Here is a 19857-nt window from a genome sequence, read left to right as displayed (position 1 = left end):
TTTGTCTAACTCCCGATTGTTCTACTCCAGAAATTTGCTGTGTACTACTATACATGCACTGCGCTTTTTTCAACTCCTCGACCAACATCTTTCAGAGGCTGTAGATTTGGCAAGTTTTAGCAAGGGAAAGATTGGCGTGACCATTTTCAAAGGGGTACCTTGACCTCTCACCTTAAGATCTCTGAATGAGTTTCTGGGTAGTCAAAGTCTCCCCTACACTACATAGCCTACATGCCAACTGTATGCTAATGCCATGCAGTTTTTGGCAAAAACCATGCTAAAGAGTCTTGGAATTGCATAAATTGGGTATGACTGGAAACCTACTCTTCTGGATCCAATGAGCCCAATTGTATTCATGTGTGATTATGTAAGGCCGTGTGTCCATATAGCTTCTAAACGCTGGAAGTATGCTGGGGAGCGCTGATCTCAGCGCACAATATGCAAGGAAGCAGTCTGAAAGTAACGTTAGCTCAGCGTGGTAGCTAACTTGATAGCTGACAGCTAACATTAGCTAACAACACACATACAGTGATTTAGCTCAACACTGACCAGAAATATTAAGTGTCTAGCCAATCTGCTCCCACAATTGAGCCTTTCTGTCTCTGTTGTGATAGTTTCTCCATATGATTAGTTACCAGAAAAGGAGCACCCGACACCAGCGTCTTTCTGAAAAGTGAAAATATCTTCAGCTGGAAGCGCTGGGAGCCGGCGCACAAAAACGCCGGAGTGCTCTGAAAATAGACGTTGGGCGCAGTGCACTTTCTCTAGATGTCCGTGTGCGCCCGCATACGCTCTCTCCTCATTGGAAACAACGCTGGAGCTTAGGAAAATAAGCCATATGGACACACGGCCTTAGTCTCCATAATAGCCATTTCATTGATTGTAGTAAGATCATTTTTCGAAACTTGACCTCACTGTATAAAATAACCTATTGTCACCTCAATAATCACAGCCTCATGCCCTCTCACTTTACAACAACAAACTAGACATCCAGTGTATTCAGAGGCTGTATGGCTTTCCTGCGTTATTCTATAAATTTGATAAATAAATATTATTCTATAAATTATGGAATGAAGCAATAAAGTAACAAGGTACAGTATGTTAAATCAGCGACGAGAACCACACCCATCCATTTTCTATTGAGAATGAGAATTATAAATGACTTAAATTATAAATGGCTCATACAGTATATAGGCCAGTGCCATTTCAGTCTCTGAACTACAGCTTAAATGTTGTGGAAACATAGGTTTTAAATGTATACTGAAGTGATACTCTTTTGCTATGTTTTTAGCTGGATCAGCAGCAGGCAGGCAGGGGTCAGTGTAGCTCAGGCAAGGAAGGAGCTCAAGATGGGAGAGAATGTGAGCAAACAAGCCACATCAGCCGTATGGGGCTAATTGTGTCGCCCACTCGCCCCCGCCTTTGAAATCTAAATTCTAACCCTTTTCCATAGAATGTTTGGCCATTGTGATTAACTTCAACAAATTGGTTGCGATGAAATGATGAACAGAAGTCACAGGCAAAACATTATAGACTGCTTGTTTGTACGTTCTACAGTTGGACATGAGAGACATTTATTGCAGGCTGCCGTGTTGATCAAATTAAGCTCAAGCTTTTTCACTGCCTTCTTTTGGTCAAGCAGATTTCATGATGACAGTGGCAAAGGATTCTTGGACATAAAGACCACCAAAGATCTCTCAAATGCATCAGCTTTTCAAGCCATTCACTTGTAAACAATGAATTAGGTTTCATCTTTGGACGAATTAGCATAATGCTTAATTGGGCCCTGCTAATTCCCTTACAGGAAACACAGGACTTACAGGACTTATAACTTACAAGACAAGGAAGCAAACAACCAAAAATGCACGGGAATGGGGAAATATAAAGCATGAAAAACTCACTATCCCATGCACTGTTGCACACAAGACAACATCCTGACACTTGCACAGACCACAAGGTAAGATCAAGATATGATCCCAACTGAAATTTGAAAGATAGGAACCTTGTGATATTGCAATTTTTCTAACTACCTATTTGTTGTCTTTGCATCAGATGAAGTGTTTACTTCTACTGGTGATGCTGAGAGCATGTGCTGCTGCTCCTCAAGGTACAAAACTTATTTCTTTATTTCATAGACTGAAATAAATATTAGATTTGCAATTTTCCAACTCTAGAGACTCTATTTGAATGATAATGTGCAAAATAGATCAAATGTATCTTTTTTAGAAAACATACTGCCTATATGTCTTTATTGCCTATAATTTATTGTGTTGTAACTCATTTTATTTCACGGCTAACAATAGTAATTCATTAAACTGAGATTCTAATAAAGTGAATAAATTAGAAATGTAATAACAATAGTAGTTAAAAAAATAGTAAAAAAAAGTAGTGAACAAAACGTGTCAGTATATACATCTTTATATTTATTTGTTTGGCTTTTGTGATTCATATCTTGGCTTATGGGATCAAACCTCAGGATTTTCTTGGAGCTTAAATCTGTGTTCATATGTAAATGATAACTCATAAGCATTCTACTCATCCAAGTTCCTGTATAACTACCACTTCATTACATAATTGCTAACACAATTGTATGTGGTTAGTTTAATTAGTTTATTTTTTGCAGTGAGTTTTTTTTTTAGTTTTAGAAATGAAAATTATGCTAAAATTAAAAGATATATATATATATTTTTTATTAATTATTACTGTGCAATGTAGGCTACATGCAGTATTTCTGTCACTTTGTAATTAATTTGTTCAGGTGTAGTCTCGCTGGCCAGCGTCCCCTCCCTTCCGTCTGGCGGCACCGGTCTCCATTGTGGAATTGCGATGAGCGGCGCTTAGCGGCAGTGCCCTTGGAAAATAGTTTCAAACAATCCAACTTGCCATTTTCAGCGTGTATATAGCAAGGAGCTAGCGTGTAGGTTTCTGCTGTTAGCTTGCTAGCTAGTTAGCATTGTTGTTTTCACTGAGGCGGCAGGGCACTATTTACAGCGACACACAAGGAGGAAGGAGCGGAAGCCTCTCTGATTGACATGGTCGGAGCCAATGACAGAGCTTGTAATAAGCGGGAAGCGGACATCAGCAGCCTCCAATGGGGAGCAGCTGTAGAGCAGGGGAGGGCTTATCCCAGTAGCCTGTTTCCGTGCAGCCAGACGACTCTCACGGAAGGGAGGGAAGGCTGGCCAGCAAGACTAGTTCAGGTGTAACTTAATTTGCATTTTACATTGTGATTTTGAAACTCTTGTCTTTGTCGGTTTAGATCTTTCAGGTAAAATGTTCACCTTCCCACAACAGACGAAAACAGCTCATGTGAAGCTGGAAACATCAAGAGAGGAATTCAGTGCTATAACCGTCTGTCTCAGGTATTATAAACATGTTATACGTGTGATGGAACTCACTATATTTGACTGTGAAAGACATGATGCATGGGATTATTTTTATGCCTAGGTCCTTTACAGACCTCGACCGAGGCCACGCCCTGTTCTCTCTGGCCACGCCCTCTTCCTCCAATGACTTCCTGATTTTCAAGAGGCGTGCAGCCAATCAGGTTCGACTGCAGATCAAGGACAAAAAAGTGGACGTTGGAGGGCAGGAGTACAAGCTGAACACATGGCACTCTGTTTGTGCCACCTGGGACTCTCAGTCTGGACTGGGACAGTTGTGGCTGGATGGAAAGCCCAGTCCCAGAAAATTCGCCAGCTCCGGATCAAACATCACACGAACACCTATCATCATCTTAGGACAGGTATGTAGCAATGTTCAAAGCAAAACAAAAAATGAGCTGCTTAGAGTTTTAAAGGTAAATCAATTTAATAAGAAGTCATTTGTACCTGCGTACTTCACAGTTAACAAACAGTGTACATCTTCAAATAGGTGATACGGGCAAGACACAAACGCAACGCGTTTCAACCGTTGGTTTTCATCAGGCTGTATGGGAGGGCGTCGGCCACCGCACCAGGTTAAATAGAGAACATAGCCTACGTGGCACAGGTAGTGTGGAGTGACGTGAAGGGGGCAGAGCCCTGACGTCAGAGGAAATGGTCTGCTCTACTAGGGTAGACAGAACTAGCAGAGATTCATACATGATGATATATTACAAAAATACTAATGCAAAAATAGGCTACATGTCACATCAATAATGCTGTAGGAAAATACAGGTCCTATCATGTTGATGTTGATGCCAAACATATCAGCAAAATCACGCAAGGATATGATGTAAGAATCACACAGAGTAATGCATCTAATTAATGAATAATATAAATATAAATATAGCATAACAGTAGGCATTCCAATACTACAGACTTCAAGATCTCCCTAAATAAAGCATGCAAGGTCCAGCTCCTCATTGAGTCCGTTAGGAGCGGAGGTATCCAGCCTGTGGATCCAGTGCGCTTCGCGCTGGAGAAGCGTCCTGTCTAGGTCGCCACCCCTCGGGTGGGGTTTGACAATGTCTATGGCCCAGAAGCGGAGGTCTGAAACACTATGGTTGTGTCGAATAAAGTGATCAACGATAGGGGCCTTGGTGTCCTGGCGCCGGAGCGCGCTCTTGTGCTCCGTGATCCGTGTGCGTAACGGACGCAAGGTCTTCCCGATATACCAGAGCGGGCAGGGGCAAGAGATGGCATACACCACTCCCTGCGAGGCGCAGGTGGTAAGGTGTTTGAGATGGACGGTGTGTCCGTTGGGGAAAGTGAGTGTTTTAGCCTTGGTGGTCTGTGGGCAGCAAGCGCAGTGTCCGCACGGGAAATGACCTATAGGGGGAGGACGGGAATCGATCGTGGTTTGTGTTATTATGTTGGGGGTGACAAGCGTCTTGACTAGACAGTCCCTAATGTTCTGATTTCGGGAGAAGGCGATCCTGGGGGGTGTGACGAAGACATCATGGACCTGTAGCACTCTCCAGAATTTGAGCAGGCTCCGCTTGATTCTGTTGGCCAAGGGGGAGTACTGCAGGGTCGCTGTCACCCTAGGCGAGGGGGGGTCTGATGTTCTGGGCTGGAGCAGGATGTCACGGTGGGAGTGTAGTGCGCGTTTGTACGCATGTGAGATGGGTCTCCGCCCATATCCACGCTCCTGAAACCTCAATTTCATCTGTGTGGCTTTATTCAAGAAGTCACATTTGTCGCTGCATAATCTCCGGAGGCGCATGAATTGGCCTGTGGGGAGGTTATCTTTTAGATGTGAGGGGTGGTAGCTGGAGGCATGGAGCAGGGTATTTCTGTCCGTGGGTTTTCGATAGATGGATGAATGTAGTTTGTTTTGCTGTTTGTATACAGTGACATCCAGGAAATTGATTCGATCTGGGTGGTGATCAATGGTAAACCGGAGGTGTGGATTCCAGGTGTTGAGGAGTGTATGGAACTCCAACAGGGTGGTGGATGGGCCGGACCAGATCATGAACACATCATCTATATATCTGCGCCACAGGGTGATGGATGAGATGAAGGGGTTAACGCTGGGGTTGTAAACAAAGTCTCTTTCAAAGGCACCTACGTACAGGTTGGCAATACTGGGAGCCGCGGCACACCCCATAGCAACACCAGAGGTCTGTAGATAAAAGTCTCCGTTGAACAAGAAATAATTGTTACGTAGACTAATGTCAGCCAGTGTGGATATGAAATCATTGGGGGGGTGAGTGGATATTCTACCTGTCAATGTGTGATTGATGGTATCTACTGCCCCCTGCTGTGGGATGTTGGTATACAGGGATTCAATGTCCATGGTGACAAGGCAGATGGCACATCAATGTCAATTTGCTCAATGATCCGTAAAAAGTCAGACGTGTCCCGGATGTAAGCTGGTAGACTCTGTACAAAAGGTTGTATGTGGTGGTCGATGAATTTAGAAAGAGGCTCAAGTAAGCTCTCGTTGCCAGAAACGATAGGCCGGCCAGGGGGCGGGGTTATGTTTTTATGGATTTTGGGGAGGAGATAGAATGCTGGGGTCCTATAGTGTTTGTGTAACAGGAATCTATGGTTGCGTTTAGTGATCTGTCCCGCCTGCATGCAGTGTCGATCACAGATTTAATGGTCGTACGGGTGCGGGGACCTGGGTCACTAATGCAACGCTTATAAGTAGATGTGTCAGAGAGTTGACGCATGGCTTCTGTGATATAATCAGCACGGTTCTGGACCACAACAGCTCCACCTTTGTCGGCTGGTCGAATGACAATAGAATCATCCCTTTGTAGATCTGTAAGAGATGCTCTTTCCCTGCGCGTAATGTTATGTGTAACAGAGGGGATGCTCTGTTCCAGCGCGGAAATGTCCTGATGTATGAGCTTACTGTAGGTATCAATGGCAGAGTCTATAGGTCCAGGTGGAATGAAGGAGGAGGGGGGTGCCAAAGCTGGAGGGGTGTTATCACTGCTGCTATGTTGCCTAAAGTACAGTCTAAGCCTGAGTTTGCGAATGAATTTATGTAGATTGACTCTTGTGTTAAATGGCTGGTACTTGGCAGTGGGGACAAAAGACAAACCTTTAGATAGCAGATCAAGGTGTGATTGTGTTAATGCTTTGCAGGAGAGATTTATCACAGGTATGGGTTGGGGGACACACTACTGGTGTAGTAGCGGGTCTGGGGTTGGGAAACACCGCCTCGGTACGGAGGAGGCTTCGTGTCGTGCCGGAGCCTCGTTTTTGCCGTCCTGTCCGCGCGGGAACGGCCTTGGTCTAAAAAAGGGGCCGATGAGGAGGAGGCTGATGCAGGGAAGGGTGCATATCCCTCTGAATCATCGCCGCTGGAGCAGGTGTAGTCGGGGGATGAGTCCCTAAAGGTGACTCTCCTGGGTCTGCGTGTAGCTGGGTTCAGCCACTGGTAGACGTGGTTTCTTTGGTAGTCGTTAATGTCGCGTACAAATTTCTTATATTTGTAGGCTTTTGTCTCCTCCTTCAATTTATTGATCGCCTCCTGGATGTTGGAGGCCTGGGTGTTGAAGTCCTCAGGTGTCGTCTTGTCTTTCACGGAGGTGATGTTGGAAGCAATCTCAGTTTTGAGCCTGCTGGCCTCAGAGTTGTGTAGCAATGTTCAGCATTAACATTATCTTAGGACAGGTAGTATTGTTAGGACAGGTATATGTAGCAATGTTCAGCATTAACATGTTTATAGTCTTCATTTGAATACTTATTTTTGACTTCCCTATATAGATCTCTTTTTGGATCAGAGGATCCAAAATTATATATTTTTTCTGTTCAAATATTTTAGCCACTCAATAGATTACCATTGTATTTGTTTGTTTGTATGTGTTTCTCTTTTCTTTAATTTCTTTTTATTATTTTATTTTGATTTTTTTTTGGGGGGGGGGGGGGGCATATTTTACCAGCATTTAGCTGGTCGCTGAATTTTGGAAAGAATATGATACAATACTTTTATTTCAATCTGACTCTTTTTGCTATCTTCACAGGAGCAGGATTCCCATGGTGGGGGGTTTGACAGTAAGCAGTCTTTCACTGGCATGATCTCTGATGTCCACATGTGGGACTACGTCCTTTCATCCTGTGAGATCCAGCGCTACATGGATGATCTGAACTTCACCCCAGGCAATGTGCTCAACTGGAGGGCACTGCAGTTCCAGATCACAGGAAGAGTGCTGCTGGAAAATAAACAAGTGAATGAATGTCAGTAAATCTGTCTAGTGAAGTGATAGCATTTCCAAGAGATTGATATGTCTCCTCTATATCAAGTATAAGTTATCCAGCCTTTTTTGTGTGTTGTGCACTCGTAACATTAATTTCAATATCCGTTTTTCCTTTTTTCATAACTTCTCTTAAACGATTTCCCGATATAACTGCTCAGGTGAGGCTGGTAGTGTTTGCAAGGACCTTTCATTGTGAAATGTGGCATGCTGAATCATGCACTCACTCATAGATTTTTCTAAATCAAATACTAAATCCTAACTGATCATAAAACTACTTTTGGTGGTGTTAATATATCCTCAAATTATTTTGTCATTGGAAACTGATTTTTTTTTAACCTTTTGCTACTTACCAGTGATGATGTTGATTGGTAGTTTCCTTCTCAGCACAATACATGCTGTTTGTCAAACTAGCTCCAGATTAGCCACAAAAATACAAGGTCAATGGGTTCATGCTCCTGTCTGTGCAAGCTCACTGAAATGTCCTCCACAGTGCACACAAAATAGCATGACCCCATTTACCTTGTATTGGTTTATGGCTAACTATCTGGAGTTAGTATGGATTGCGCTGAGAAAGGAAACTACCAATCAACATCATCATGGGTAAGTAGCAAATAGGGTTAGAAAAATCAGAACTATCACTTGTGACCACACACCCTTTCACGCCAAGTCAGGAGCTGGTCGGGAGCTACCTGGGTCACATGGCCAGGGCCGATTTTACCAACGGGCTTACCCGGGCTGAAGCCCGGGCCCGGGACATCAAGGGGCCCAAAAAAAAAAAAAAAAAAAAAAAAAAAAAAAATTTTTTTTTTTTTTTTTTTTTTTTTTTTGGACCCTTGATGTGTTTTTTTTGGGCCCCCTGTCCAGGGTCTTCGCAAAAAATGTTTTTTTTACTGACGCCATTCAATTTTTTTTGCAGAGTAATAACATCCACTGTGAGAGGGTGTCCACCTGCTATGCCGACCACTCGCAATGCCGACCTTAGGTTTAGGCGTGGGGGGTGGGAGAGGTTAGGTTTTGGGTTAGGGTCTGGGGGAGGTTAGGTTTAGGCGTGGGGGTGGGAGAGGTTAGGTTTTGGGTTAGGGTCTGGGGGAGGTTAGGTTTAGGCATGGGGGCTGGGAGAGGGGAGGTCGGAACAGCGAGAGGTCGGAACAACGACATGGAACCCTGTGAAAGGGCTCCCGAATTTGTAGATGAAATAGTGCAATTCAAAGAATTCATCAAAAACAAAGACAATAAAAGTGTGCGGCACTTGCTTCAAATAATAAGGAAGAGGAACCTGTCATCAGTTTTTCCAAATGTGGATATTGCCTTCAGGATTTACTTAACTCTCCCTGTAACAAATGCCTCTGGAGAGCGCTCCATTTCAAAACTTGGGTTGTCAAGAACAGGATACGGTCTACAATGGGACAAGAAAGGCTCACCCACTTGACATTGATGTCATTGGAAAGTGACATTGTTAGAACATTGGACTTCACCACTCTAGTCAAACGCTTTGCCACGGCAAAAGTCAGGAAGAAGACATTTCAGGTACGAACAGACTTGAATACTGCTTGATTGATTTGTGCAATAATTGTGAGAATGTGTGTGTGCACTGTAATAATAACAGCAATAATAAATACTAAATAATATAATAAAAGTGCTTGTTGTGACATCTCAGTGGCAATGTTTTCTTTCCAATCAGGCTGTTTATGAAAGAACATGATGGCTAAACCTACAGTTTGTGTTTGTAAGTTAGAATGCTGACAGGAGAGCAGGTGGTGACATGAAAGTTAGTGAGAAAAGGAGAAGATACTGAATAATGACATCACAACAGTATAATCCTAATGTTGATTTAAAATGAGATATTCCTTTAAATACGGCTAAAAAAGGTAAAAAAAAAACACTCAAATTTTTTTTCGGCGGCGCCCGTTGGGCGCCACCGAAGCCCCCCCTTCCGCTTGAGGGGGGGGCCCTGCAGAGATGAATAGCCCAGGGGCCCATGAAGTGTAAAATCGGCCCTGCCAGGGCCGATTTTACCAACGGGCTTACCCGGGCTGAAGCCCGGGCCCGGGACATCAAGGGGCCCAAAAAAAAAAAAAAAAAAAAAAAAAAAAAAATTTTTTTTTTTTTTTTTTTTTTTTTTTGGACCCTTGATGTGTTTTTTTTGGGCCCCCTGTCCAGGGTCTTCGCAAAAAATGTTTTTTTTACTGACGCCATTCAATTTTTTTTGCAGAGTAATAACATCCACTGTGAGAGGGTGTCCACCTGCTATGCCGACCACTCGCAATGCCGACCTTAGGTTTAGGCGTGGGGGGTGGGAGAGGTTAGGTTTTGGGTTAGGGTCTGGGGGAGGTTAGGTTTAGGCGTGGGGGTGGGAGAGGTTAGGTTTTGGGTTAGGGTCTGGGGGAGGTTAGGTTTAGGCATGGGGGCTGGGAGAGGGGAGGTCGGAACAGCGAGAGGTCGGAACAACGACATGGAACCCTGTGAAAGGGCTCCCGAATTTGTAGATGAAATAGTGCAATTCAAAGAATTCATCAAAAACAAAGACAATAAAAGTGTGCGGCACTTGCTTCAAATAATAAGGAAGAGGAACCTGTCATCAGTTTTTCCAAATGTGGATATTGCCTTCAGGATTTACTTAACTCTCCCTGTAACAAATGCCTCTGGAGAGCGCTCCATTTCAAAACTTGGGTTGTCAAGAACAGGATACGGTCTACAATGGGACAAGAAAGGCTCACCCACTTGACATTGATGTCATTGGAAAGTGACATTGTTAGAACATTGGACTTCACCACTCTAGTCAAACGCTTTGCCACGGCAAAAGTCAGGAAGAAGACATTTCAGGTACGAACAGACTTGAATACTGCTTGATTGATTTGTGCAATAATTGTGAGAATGTGTGTGTGCACTGTAATAATAACAGCAATAATAAATACTAAATAATATAATAAAAGTGCTTGTTGTGACATCTCAGTGGCAATGTTTTCTTTCCAATCAGGCTGTTTATGAAAGAACATGATGGCTAAACCTACAGTTTGTGTTTGTAAGTTAGAATGCTGACAGGAGAGCAGGTGGTGACATGAAAGTTAGTGAGAAAAGGAGAAGATACTGAATAATGACATCACAACAGTATAATCCTAATGTTGATTTAAAATGAGATATTCCTTTAAATACGGCTAAAAAAGGTAAAAAAAAAACACTCAAATTTTTTTTCGGCGGCGCCCGTTGGGCGCCACCGAAGCCCCCCCTTCCGCTTGAGGGGGGGGCCCTGCAGAGATGAATAGCCCAGGGGCCCATGAAGTGTAAAATCGGCCCTGCACATGGCGATCCGGGAACCAATCACACGACGGCATTCGGAGCTCATCTTCAGGAGTTCACAGGTCAGGCCAGAGACTGGAAGAAAACGACGCCACCATTAGGATAAATCAAGAAACAGTTGATCAACAGTCGATTCACATCTATGTGAATGGTCAGAAAATAAAAAATGTGGATGAATTTGTACAGTCCTGCTCTGAGATAAGAACTAGAGCACTAAGGTCTGCATCAAGAGGGGACTGTAACGTTCCTCTGAGAAAGTTATTCGCCCAGACTGCTTTCTCCTTTAAAGCAATAAAGGAGTGGAATAAGTTACCCAGTAATATAAAAAACTTTCCAACCTACAATAGTTTATCCCGTGAAGCTAAGAAGTGGTTCCTGAGCACAGTGTTGCCAGCACTAACCGCATGGTGGTACTGTCTGGTGTGTGTGTGTGTGTGTGTGTGTGTGTGTGTGTGTGTGTGTGTGTGTGTGTGTGTGTGTGTGTGTGTGTGTGTGTGTGTGTGTGTGTGTGTGTTTATTTTTGGCAACTGTATACATATGTATGCATGTATGTCTTTTTTTGTTGTACTATCATCTATTTTGTACTAACCTATGCCCTTTCCCTATTTTTTACACTTTATGTATTTTATTGTGTTTTTTTTTTAACTCTAAATGGCCTCTGAATCCACCTGCCCAGGGACTCCAGATGGAAATTAGCCTATGGCTAAATCTGTTACAATGCATCTCTTCCCCTATGGGGATTAATGTCTTTTGTATGCTCCCTGTCAAATAAACTAATAAACTAACTTTCACCAAAGCGGCGAGACGTCTTTTCTTAAAAGGTAACTGTAGTTTTAGTTATCGCCGTGACCTGGCCGGTCGGTGCGTCGGTCTTCTTATCAAGTGTCTGCAACCCAGAAACAGCATCCATCATCGGCAGTGAGCTAACGCTAGCTAACGTTACAGTAGTAGGACCATCCCGCTGTCATTTGTGTCTTGTTTTATTGAACAAGCGATTTCGATTAAATCTTCAACTGACAGTAATGTCTTTGTAACTACACACGGCGGTCAGGCTCTGTCTCTCACTAGTCTATAATCTTACAGTTTCCATACGGTTTTAAGTGTTTAAGTGTTCGCTAGACCAGTCCACTCTAAAGACCGGTCGTGGTGTAGTCTACGACGTAGCTGATGATATGCAGGTATACCCACTAGGAAAGCTCCAGGATTTGAGTAGGCCTACAAAAGGCCCTCTATCAGCACCGTTTATCAAGGGTGCGCGTACTGAAGACGCAGAACAGCGTTGGAGTTTGGAGCGGGCACGCGAGGGGGAGGTGAAGCGCGAGCAGACAGAGAGAAGAAAGCAGTGAGTGAGGACAAGTACGACCCCTTTACAGCCCATCTCCCTTCTAAACTGAGGAAAATGATTATAATTGTAACCCGGCCCAGTATAAGTAACCACTTGTTTCAAACAAATACTTGGGCCTTCACACAAAGGTTCAATTTAAAAGGTTACAGACGGAGCAGGAGACGTGCATCTAGTGAACACAAAATGTGTATTTAAAGTTTGCTATAAGAAAGGATGATGGCCCTGGGGAAACAAAAGGAGGAAACCGATTAATCCAAAATCATCTCTTTATTGTAAACTATGATTCTGAAAGCCTTGACCAATTGGTCAAGACCCAAAAGGGTAACTGTGGAACAGTTGGTTCATCCGTACACACAGTGTATATAAAATGCCGTAATACAGTGGACAAGTCAATCATAAAATTAGGCTTTGTTTAACATACAAACAATGCTAAAACAATGACTAAAAGCACCGTAAGCAACACATGGGCAAAACTCTATTGGCAAAACAGCAGCCTGGTGCTGGATCCTGCGTGAGAAATAAGGAAAGTGTAAAACGCCTATTTCAGATGAAGACTTTACCTCGGAGGAGTAAACCTCCTACTGTTTACCTCAATGAGTTGTTACAAGCGTGAGGCATCTAGGCTAAGCTTGGTGTAGCCGGAGGGGAAACTGCCTATCACTGGGCATCTGTTGAAGCCTACATGCAGCATGGGATGGGACCTATTATCAAAGATGGCATTTCAAAACATAAATGCTGGGGAAGGAGAAGGTACAATGAGCTCGGCCTACCTCAACCACTGGGCGAAAGCACAGGCCACCAGAGTCACGGAGCTAGGGACCGATCCAGCCTATATTATGATTATATATATATATATATATATATATATATATATATACACTATGAGACCATGGAAGATAATTATAAATGCTCATTTTCAGTCTGAAACTTGGATTACCTGTGTCAGCTGTACTGCAGAAAAGTGGGGGAAATCACACTAAAACACAGCAGGGTGAAGGCAGGCAAAAGGGAGGCTGGCTAGCACACCTGGCCTTCTTAAGGGGAATGATTGATTCTAATTGGCCCACCTACTAGAGGCGGTGCTCTTTTCCTAAAGGTAGCAGCCATCACATAATTATAGGGGAGATTATGTGAGAGAACTCTGTGTTCTTGGGGTTTCTAAGAATGTGTTATTTGAAGTTCCTGGTTTGAGGCTGGCTCCTCCCGGCACTATGTCAAAAAGTGTGTAAGGGCCCTATCTTCGCAACGGGGGTAATTTTGCGTTAGCGCCCGTTTTGCGCTGGAATAGCACCGCGCAAAGCCCTAATTGTGGGCGTGTCGGCCCGCTGCGCTTCACGTCATCTCGGCGCAAACCTCCATAGGCGTGTTTATGCCCATAACAGGATTCACAAGGTGAGATCACTCCCCTTAAAAGCCACAGCGTTACCGCCATCACGTCTGTGACACAGCTTCTTTCTTCCTCAGTGCAGAGTGACAGAGTGAGAGAGAGAGAGAGAGAGAGAGAAAAGAGAGAGGGAGAGGGGGGAGAAAACAAGAGAGGGAAAGAATTGGAGGATGAACCAGTTCCGATTCGTAACGAAAATTTATGCTTTTGTAATTAGTAGCCTATTAATTAGTCGTTCCGCTCATATAGGCTATAACATACAGATTTAAAAGGGATGTGTGAGATTTTAATTATAGCCTATTTCAATAGCTTATACCAGAATTGTCCACTCGGGTTAAGCTATTGTTGCATGGTGCAATTGCAGGGAGAGAGGTTACTGGATAGCCTAGTGGCCGGTGTTGTGTCAAAAAGTGATTTGCTGCCAGAAACTGATTTCGATCTGCGGGACCGCGCACAGCGCTGCCTCAGTGCCTCTCTACCCACCCTGTGCACCGACCCACCTGGCCTGCCTACCGGGCCCAGCTCACACCTTCTCCGGGGAGATCCCCCCTCCAGGACCCGGCACACTAACCGAACACTTAAAAGCACCCCTCCCCGCGCTACACACAGACTCCTGCCCCGCCAGACCCTCGTTCCCCTGGTAATCCAATTCAAAAGCAAATCACATTTTTGGCAGAAAACCATGACAAACAAATTATCATTTTTAAATCAAGGTGTGTTTTTTTCTGCAGTGTAGGTTAGTTGAAAATCAATGTGGCATTCTGAGGAGGGAAGTGTGTCCGCGTGCGAGCCGTGCGTAATGTACAGTAGGCCTATCCAAGTGAGGATTTCCTGCACTGCTCGGAGAATACTGTGTACTGTGCGCTCAGGCGTACGCCTGGCATAGAGGTTGTTTTTGCGCTAAGACCAGCTATTTGGTGGCATTAAAATTGAGGGCGCCCAAGGTCTTTTTTTCTAACACATTGCGCTGGAATGCCTATTTTGTCACGGGGAACGCCCAAACCTCTGTTTACGCTCAGAACATAGCGACGGTATCTTCGCCAGAGCGCAAAATGACACTTGCGGGAGGGAGATGATAGGCTAGAGGCCCACGGACACGCCTGGGCCATGCCTACACCTGTCTCTGCGCTTAGATCCCAGCGCAAAACTGGATGGTGGAGGCAGACAATAGCTTAAGACGCTGGGCAGATAGCAATAAGAGGTGTGCAAACGGCAGCCCCAACGATAGCGCCGTACAAAGATAGGGCCCTAAAAGTGTCCTTGAGCAAGAAACTGAACGCCTAACTGCTTTGAATGGCTGTAGCCGTCGGTGTGTGAATGTGATGTGTGAATGGATGAATGTAGGCATTATTGTAAAGCACTTTAAGCGGTCATTATACTGAAAAAGTGGGTAACCCTTTATTTTACAGGTAGTCACATATGAACTATTTGTAATTACACATGAACAATGACATTATAAATGACGTTCGTATGTAGTTACATTGTAATGGACCGGTAAAGTGGAGTGAGTCTGTTCAACTGTAGTTCATACTGTATGTAGTTACATGGTACTGGACCTGTAAAGTGGAGTGAGTCTATTCAACTGTAGTTCATATGTAGTTACATGCAGTGTTGGGGGTAACTCATTACAAAAGTAACATATTACATGTAATATATTACTTTTAGCAGTAACTCAGTAATATAACTTATTACTTATAGGATTTCAGTAATATTATACCAGTTACTTTGTCAAGTAACTCAAGTTACAAATTGAGTTAAAATGTTTAAAATCAAAGCACATATTTAAAAAAGATCAAATAATTTCCAAAGGAAAAGAATAACATTTAGAATTTTGGATGGTTTACACTGACTTCAAGGCGCTTGAAAAGATGTTGCGGGATGTTCCGGGCGCGGCGATGCCATTCTGCTGCTGCTGTTGTTTTGGTGAAAGTAATGCAAAAGTAGTGTAATAAGTAATGAGTTACTCTACACAGACAGTAATATTGTAAAGTAACTTATTACTTTGAAAGTAACTAGTAATATGTAGTATATTACATTTTGAAAGTAACTTGCCAAACACTGGTTACATGGTACCGGACCTGTAAAGTGTGAGTGAGTCTATTCAACTGTAGTTCATATGTAGTTACATGGTACCGGACCTGTAAAGTGGAGTGAGTCTATTCAACTGTAGTTCATATGTAGTTACATGGTACCGGACCTCTAAAGTATACATACACTCTAGCACGTTTATGTGCCGAAGCCTCCATAATAAAATTTCTTCACTGTGCCTTTATTTTTCATTTTTTACAGTTACGTAAGAGCTCAACTGAAAAGCTCTGTTTAATGCAGAAATGCACCATGACACATTGCTAAGTGCCTGCAGTTAGCTATGCACATTTGAAGTGCCTGCTGTTCATAACAACATTGTGTAATGAAGTGCATATACTAGAATGGGATCTTTCAACTCGAACATGCTTTCAACATGAATTCTGCTGAATCCATCAAAATGTTCTATGAGGAAGAACATTTTTGCAACAGTATCTGAAATAACAAAAAAGAAAAGAAAAAAGAAAAGAAAAAGAACGGTAAAAGGAAGCAAACACACAAGCCCATGCGGAATGAGGAAGTACAAAGCATGAAAAACCCACTATATGCATTATTCCACACATCATCCTGAAACCTGCATAGAAGGTAAGATCAAGCCATGATATCGGAAATGTTAGACAGGAACAATGTGATTATATACTTTATCCTCCCGAGTCCCGACCCCATTAGCTGCATTGGATTTTTTATTTCTCTTTGCTATTTGGGATTACTTCGGAAAACTAAGTACTAATAAAAATAAATAAAAAAAGTAAGTAGAAAATAGTTAAAAATGATGTCCTCGCATAAGGTCACTGGTGCAATCTTTCTGTTAACATAATAAAGTCACCAACTTGTAATAAAGTATTTCTCTATATTTTAATGCCTATCATGGCTGTGCAAAAATAAAATGCCTGCAGAAAAACATCCTCCAGCTCAGAGAGGTTGCCTGTTATCCAATACAACAATTTTTCAGCTGCTGTCAGATCAACATGCCCTGGAAACACACAAAAAACACGTAAAAATATGTCTGATTTATAGTATTTATTATTTCTATTTATAATTGATATTTATTGTTTATATTTATATTGTATACCACACCCAATAACTATTTAGACTCTTGTAAACTAGTATAGTGTCTTCCCTTATCTCCCCAAATAATGTTTTCTCATTACATCTTCACCTCAGAAAACGAAAAGATTAATGCACTGTCCTCGCACAAGTGCTTCAATAGGAAAGATTAACCCGTGCACTGTCCTCGTACAAGTGCTTCAACTTTAGCAACATTGTACTTTGTTACTAATGCACATTTTTTTCAAACCTGCATGTCTTTACAAACTTCAAAGGGTCCTAAACATAAATCAACAAGTTTCATCCATACAATTTGATCAGGTTTATTACCTTGGCCACGTTTGTCTCGGGAGTGCTGATAGGAGGATTTGGTTGATTTGCTAGCCATCTTGTATTGACAGGAAGTAGATTTTTCTTCTTCTACTACGACAAAATTGTAGCTTAGGTGTCCCCAAGTGAGGACAAGAGGTCTGAGTTCAGCAGAAATAAGTATTATAGTATAGAAACGGCAAAATGTGATGTCCTCGCAGGAACCCCGGGGGACTCAGGAGGTGAAATTAACTTTTTGCTGTTTCTCTATTGTAACAGCAAACCAAGAAAATTAATTTGTAGTTGAGCATGTCGTATGTGTAGATGTAAAACCTAATTGATGGATTTAATTTAAACTGAACATTTTCCATGGTGTCTGTTGTCTTTGCATTAGATGAAGTTTCTACTTCTACTGGTGATGCTGACAGCAGCAGCCTGTGCTGCAGATCCACAAGGTACAAGACTTTTTTCTCTTCGATGTAATCGACAGAAATAAATATTAGATGTGTTAACTGTACTGTGAATGCTAATAATGTATAAAATAGATCAAATGTATATTCTTGCATATATAACCTATACTGCCAATGCAGCATTATGTCTATTGTCTTGTTTATTAACTTAAATGATTTTTAATTATTCATTTATTCATTTATTCATTTATTCGTTTATTCATTTATTCATTTATTCATTTATTCATTTATTTATTTATTTGTTTGGTTGTTTGTTTGTTTGTTTGTTTATTTATTTATTTATTTATTTATTTTACAGTTAAAATTATAGTAGAATTTAATTCAACTAGTCTCTAATAAAGTAAATAAACCATAACAAATTACTATTTTATAACTCTTTTATATTTTCCTCATCCAAGTTCTGATAACACTATATTCAGAGAAGTCAATTCAGTTGTATCAAGGTTGCTACCATGATCCGTGTGTGTGTGTGTGTGTGTGTGTGTGTGTGTGTGTGTGTGTGTGTGTGTGTGTGTGTGTGTGTGTTTGTATTGATTGATTGATTGATTGATTGATTGATTGATGTATTTATGTATTTATTTATGTACTCGTGCATTTCTGTATTTATTTAATTTGCAGTGAATAGCTTTATACCTAAGCTGTTTGCAGAGTTTTAAAATGGAAATTATACCAAAAAAAGACAAGTAAAACACTATTCTCAAAAAACTATAAATTCAATTAATTATCACATGTGGTATTTCCACTGGTAATTGTATTTCTGTCTCTACTGTGTAATTCATTTACTAATGTCTAATTTGTATTCTGATTTCCAAATGCTCTCTTTGTCGGTTTAGATCTTTCAGGTAAAATGTTCACCTTCCCACAAAAGACCAGCTCAGCTTTTGTAAAGCTGGAAACATCAAGAGAGGAATTCCGTGCTTTAACTGTCTGTCTCAGGTATTATAAACATGTTATATGCATGACAGAACCCACTTGTATTCCTGACTGTGAAAGACATGATGAATGGGAATCTGTTATTTGTGTCTATACAGGTCTTTTACAGATGTCAACAGAAACCATGTCCTGTTCTCTCTCGCCACACCCTCTTCCGCCAATGACTTCCTCATTTTCAAGAAGAACCCAGCCGATGTGATTGAGTTGGTTGGCAAGGGCAGCAGTAGTGTGGACTTTGCAGGGCAGGAGTACAAGCTGAACACATGGCACTCTGTTTGTGGCACCTGGGACTCTCAGTCTGGTCTGGGACAGTTGTGGCTGGATGGAAAGCCGACTTCTAGGAAATTCACCAGATCTGGATCAAGCATCACAGGACACACTATCATTACCTTAGGACAGGTAGTATTGTTTGTTAGCATCTAAAGTTGATAGTCTTCCTACGGACTGTGGGATTGTTACGTTATAATTTATACCTCTATAAAGCATACAGTAGATGTCTCATTTCAGAAAATAAAACATGTACAATATTATTTATCTCAATTTGACTCTTTCTGCACTGTCCACAGGAGCAGGATTCCCACGGTGGGGGGTTTGATATTGAGCAGTGTTTCATTGGCATGATCTCTGATGTCCACATGTGGGACTACGTCCTTTCATCCTGTGAGATCCAGCGCTACATGGATGAGCTGAACTTCAGCCCAGGCAATGTGCTCAACTGGAGGGCACTGCAGTTCCAGATCACTGGAAGAGTGCTGCTGGAAAATAAACAAGTGTCACTAAATGAATGTCACTAAATTACCAAATCAAATGTCAAATCAAACGTTATAAAGTGGACATGATACTTTCTTTGTCCAATGCAAAGCATATGTTAAAATCCTCTGCCAATTATGTTAAATCAATATTCACTGAGTGATAGTATTTCCAAAAGGTTCTTCTATCTCATCAAGTATAGGCTATTGTTTCCAGCCTTCTCTTTTGTTGATCATGTCACGTGTAACATTAATTTCTGTTTCTCCTATAGGTATAGCTTCTGTTAAACAGTTTATTGATGTAATTGTCCTTTCAATGATGTCCTGTCATACATCATTGGGTTTTTCTAAACCAATTTAAATCTGAACTGATCACAAAACTGGTTTTGGTGGTGTTATTATATAATTGAAATTATTTTGTCATTGGAAATACAATTAAAAACCACTTTACAGTCCATCTATCAGTCTTCTAGGAAATTAGGGAAATTATGGGAGAGATATGTGTTCTTGCAGGACAATGACAGAGTGGAGTTTCTGAGAATGTCTTGTTTGAAGTTCACTATTAGATGAGATACATGTATGAAAGACAATAGCTGTTTTTA

At 41.9% G+C, this 19857-nt stretch overlaps 2 protein-coding genes across 2 annotated transcripts; both read left to right on the top strand.

Annotated features, from left to right (window-relative positions):
- Positions 1 to 1349: 1349 nt before the first annotated feature.
- On the top strand, positions 1350 to 7624 carry LOC310787854 (C-reactive protein-like; the record flags this gene model as incomplete). The annotated part of the gene is made up of 5 exons (XM_083649317.1): positions 1350 to 1361; positions 2053 to 2107; positions 3260 to 3362; positions 3448 to 3745; positions 7403 to 7624. 5 exons carry the CDS (start codon positions 1350 to 1352, stop codon positions 7622 to 7624), a joined length of 690 nt encoding a protein of 229 aa, XP_083505443.1.
- Positions 7625 to 16234: 8610 nt separating this feature from the next.
- On the top strand, positions 16235 to 19649 carry LOC310782939 (C-reactive protein-like). The gene is made up of 5 exons (XM_083643726.1): positions 16235 to 16332; positions 17498 to 17558; positions 18407 to 18509; positions 18605 to 18905; positions 19073 to 19649. The coding sequence occupies exons 2-5, from the start codon at positions 17498 to 17500 to the stop codon at positions 19298 to 19300; spliced, it is 693 nt and encodes a 230-aa protein (XP_083499852.1). The 5' UTR covers positions 16235 to 16332; the 3' UTR covers positions 19301 to 19649.
- Positions 19650 to 19857: the final 208 nt, after the last annotated feature.

This window comes from Poromitra crassiceps (genome assembly GCF_964638095.1).
Source record: "Poromitra crassiceps genome assembly, chromosome: 1".
Classification (NCBI taxonomy): Eukaryota; Metazoa; Chordata; class Actinopteri; order Beryciformes; family Melamphaidae; genus Poromitra; species Poromitra crassiceps.
Note: the sequence above shows the minus strand (reverse complement) of the source record. Positions and strands in the feature narration are given on the sequence as shown.

Coding starts and splice junctions, on each gene's coding strand:
- LOC310782939 (XM_083643726.1), top strand. CDS start 17,498: ATGAAGTTTCTACTTCTACTGGTGATGCTGACAGCAGCAGCCTGTGCT. Junction 17,559..18,406: donor CTGTGCTGCAGATCCACAAG/GTACAAGACTTT, acceptor TTGTCGGTTTAG/ATCTTTCAGGTAAAATGTTC. Junction 18,906..19,072: donor CTATCATTACCTTAGGACAG/GTAGTATTGTTT, acceptor CACTGTCCACAG/GAGCAGGATTCCCACGGTGG.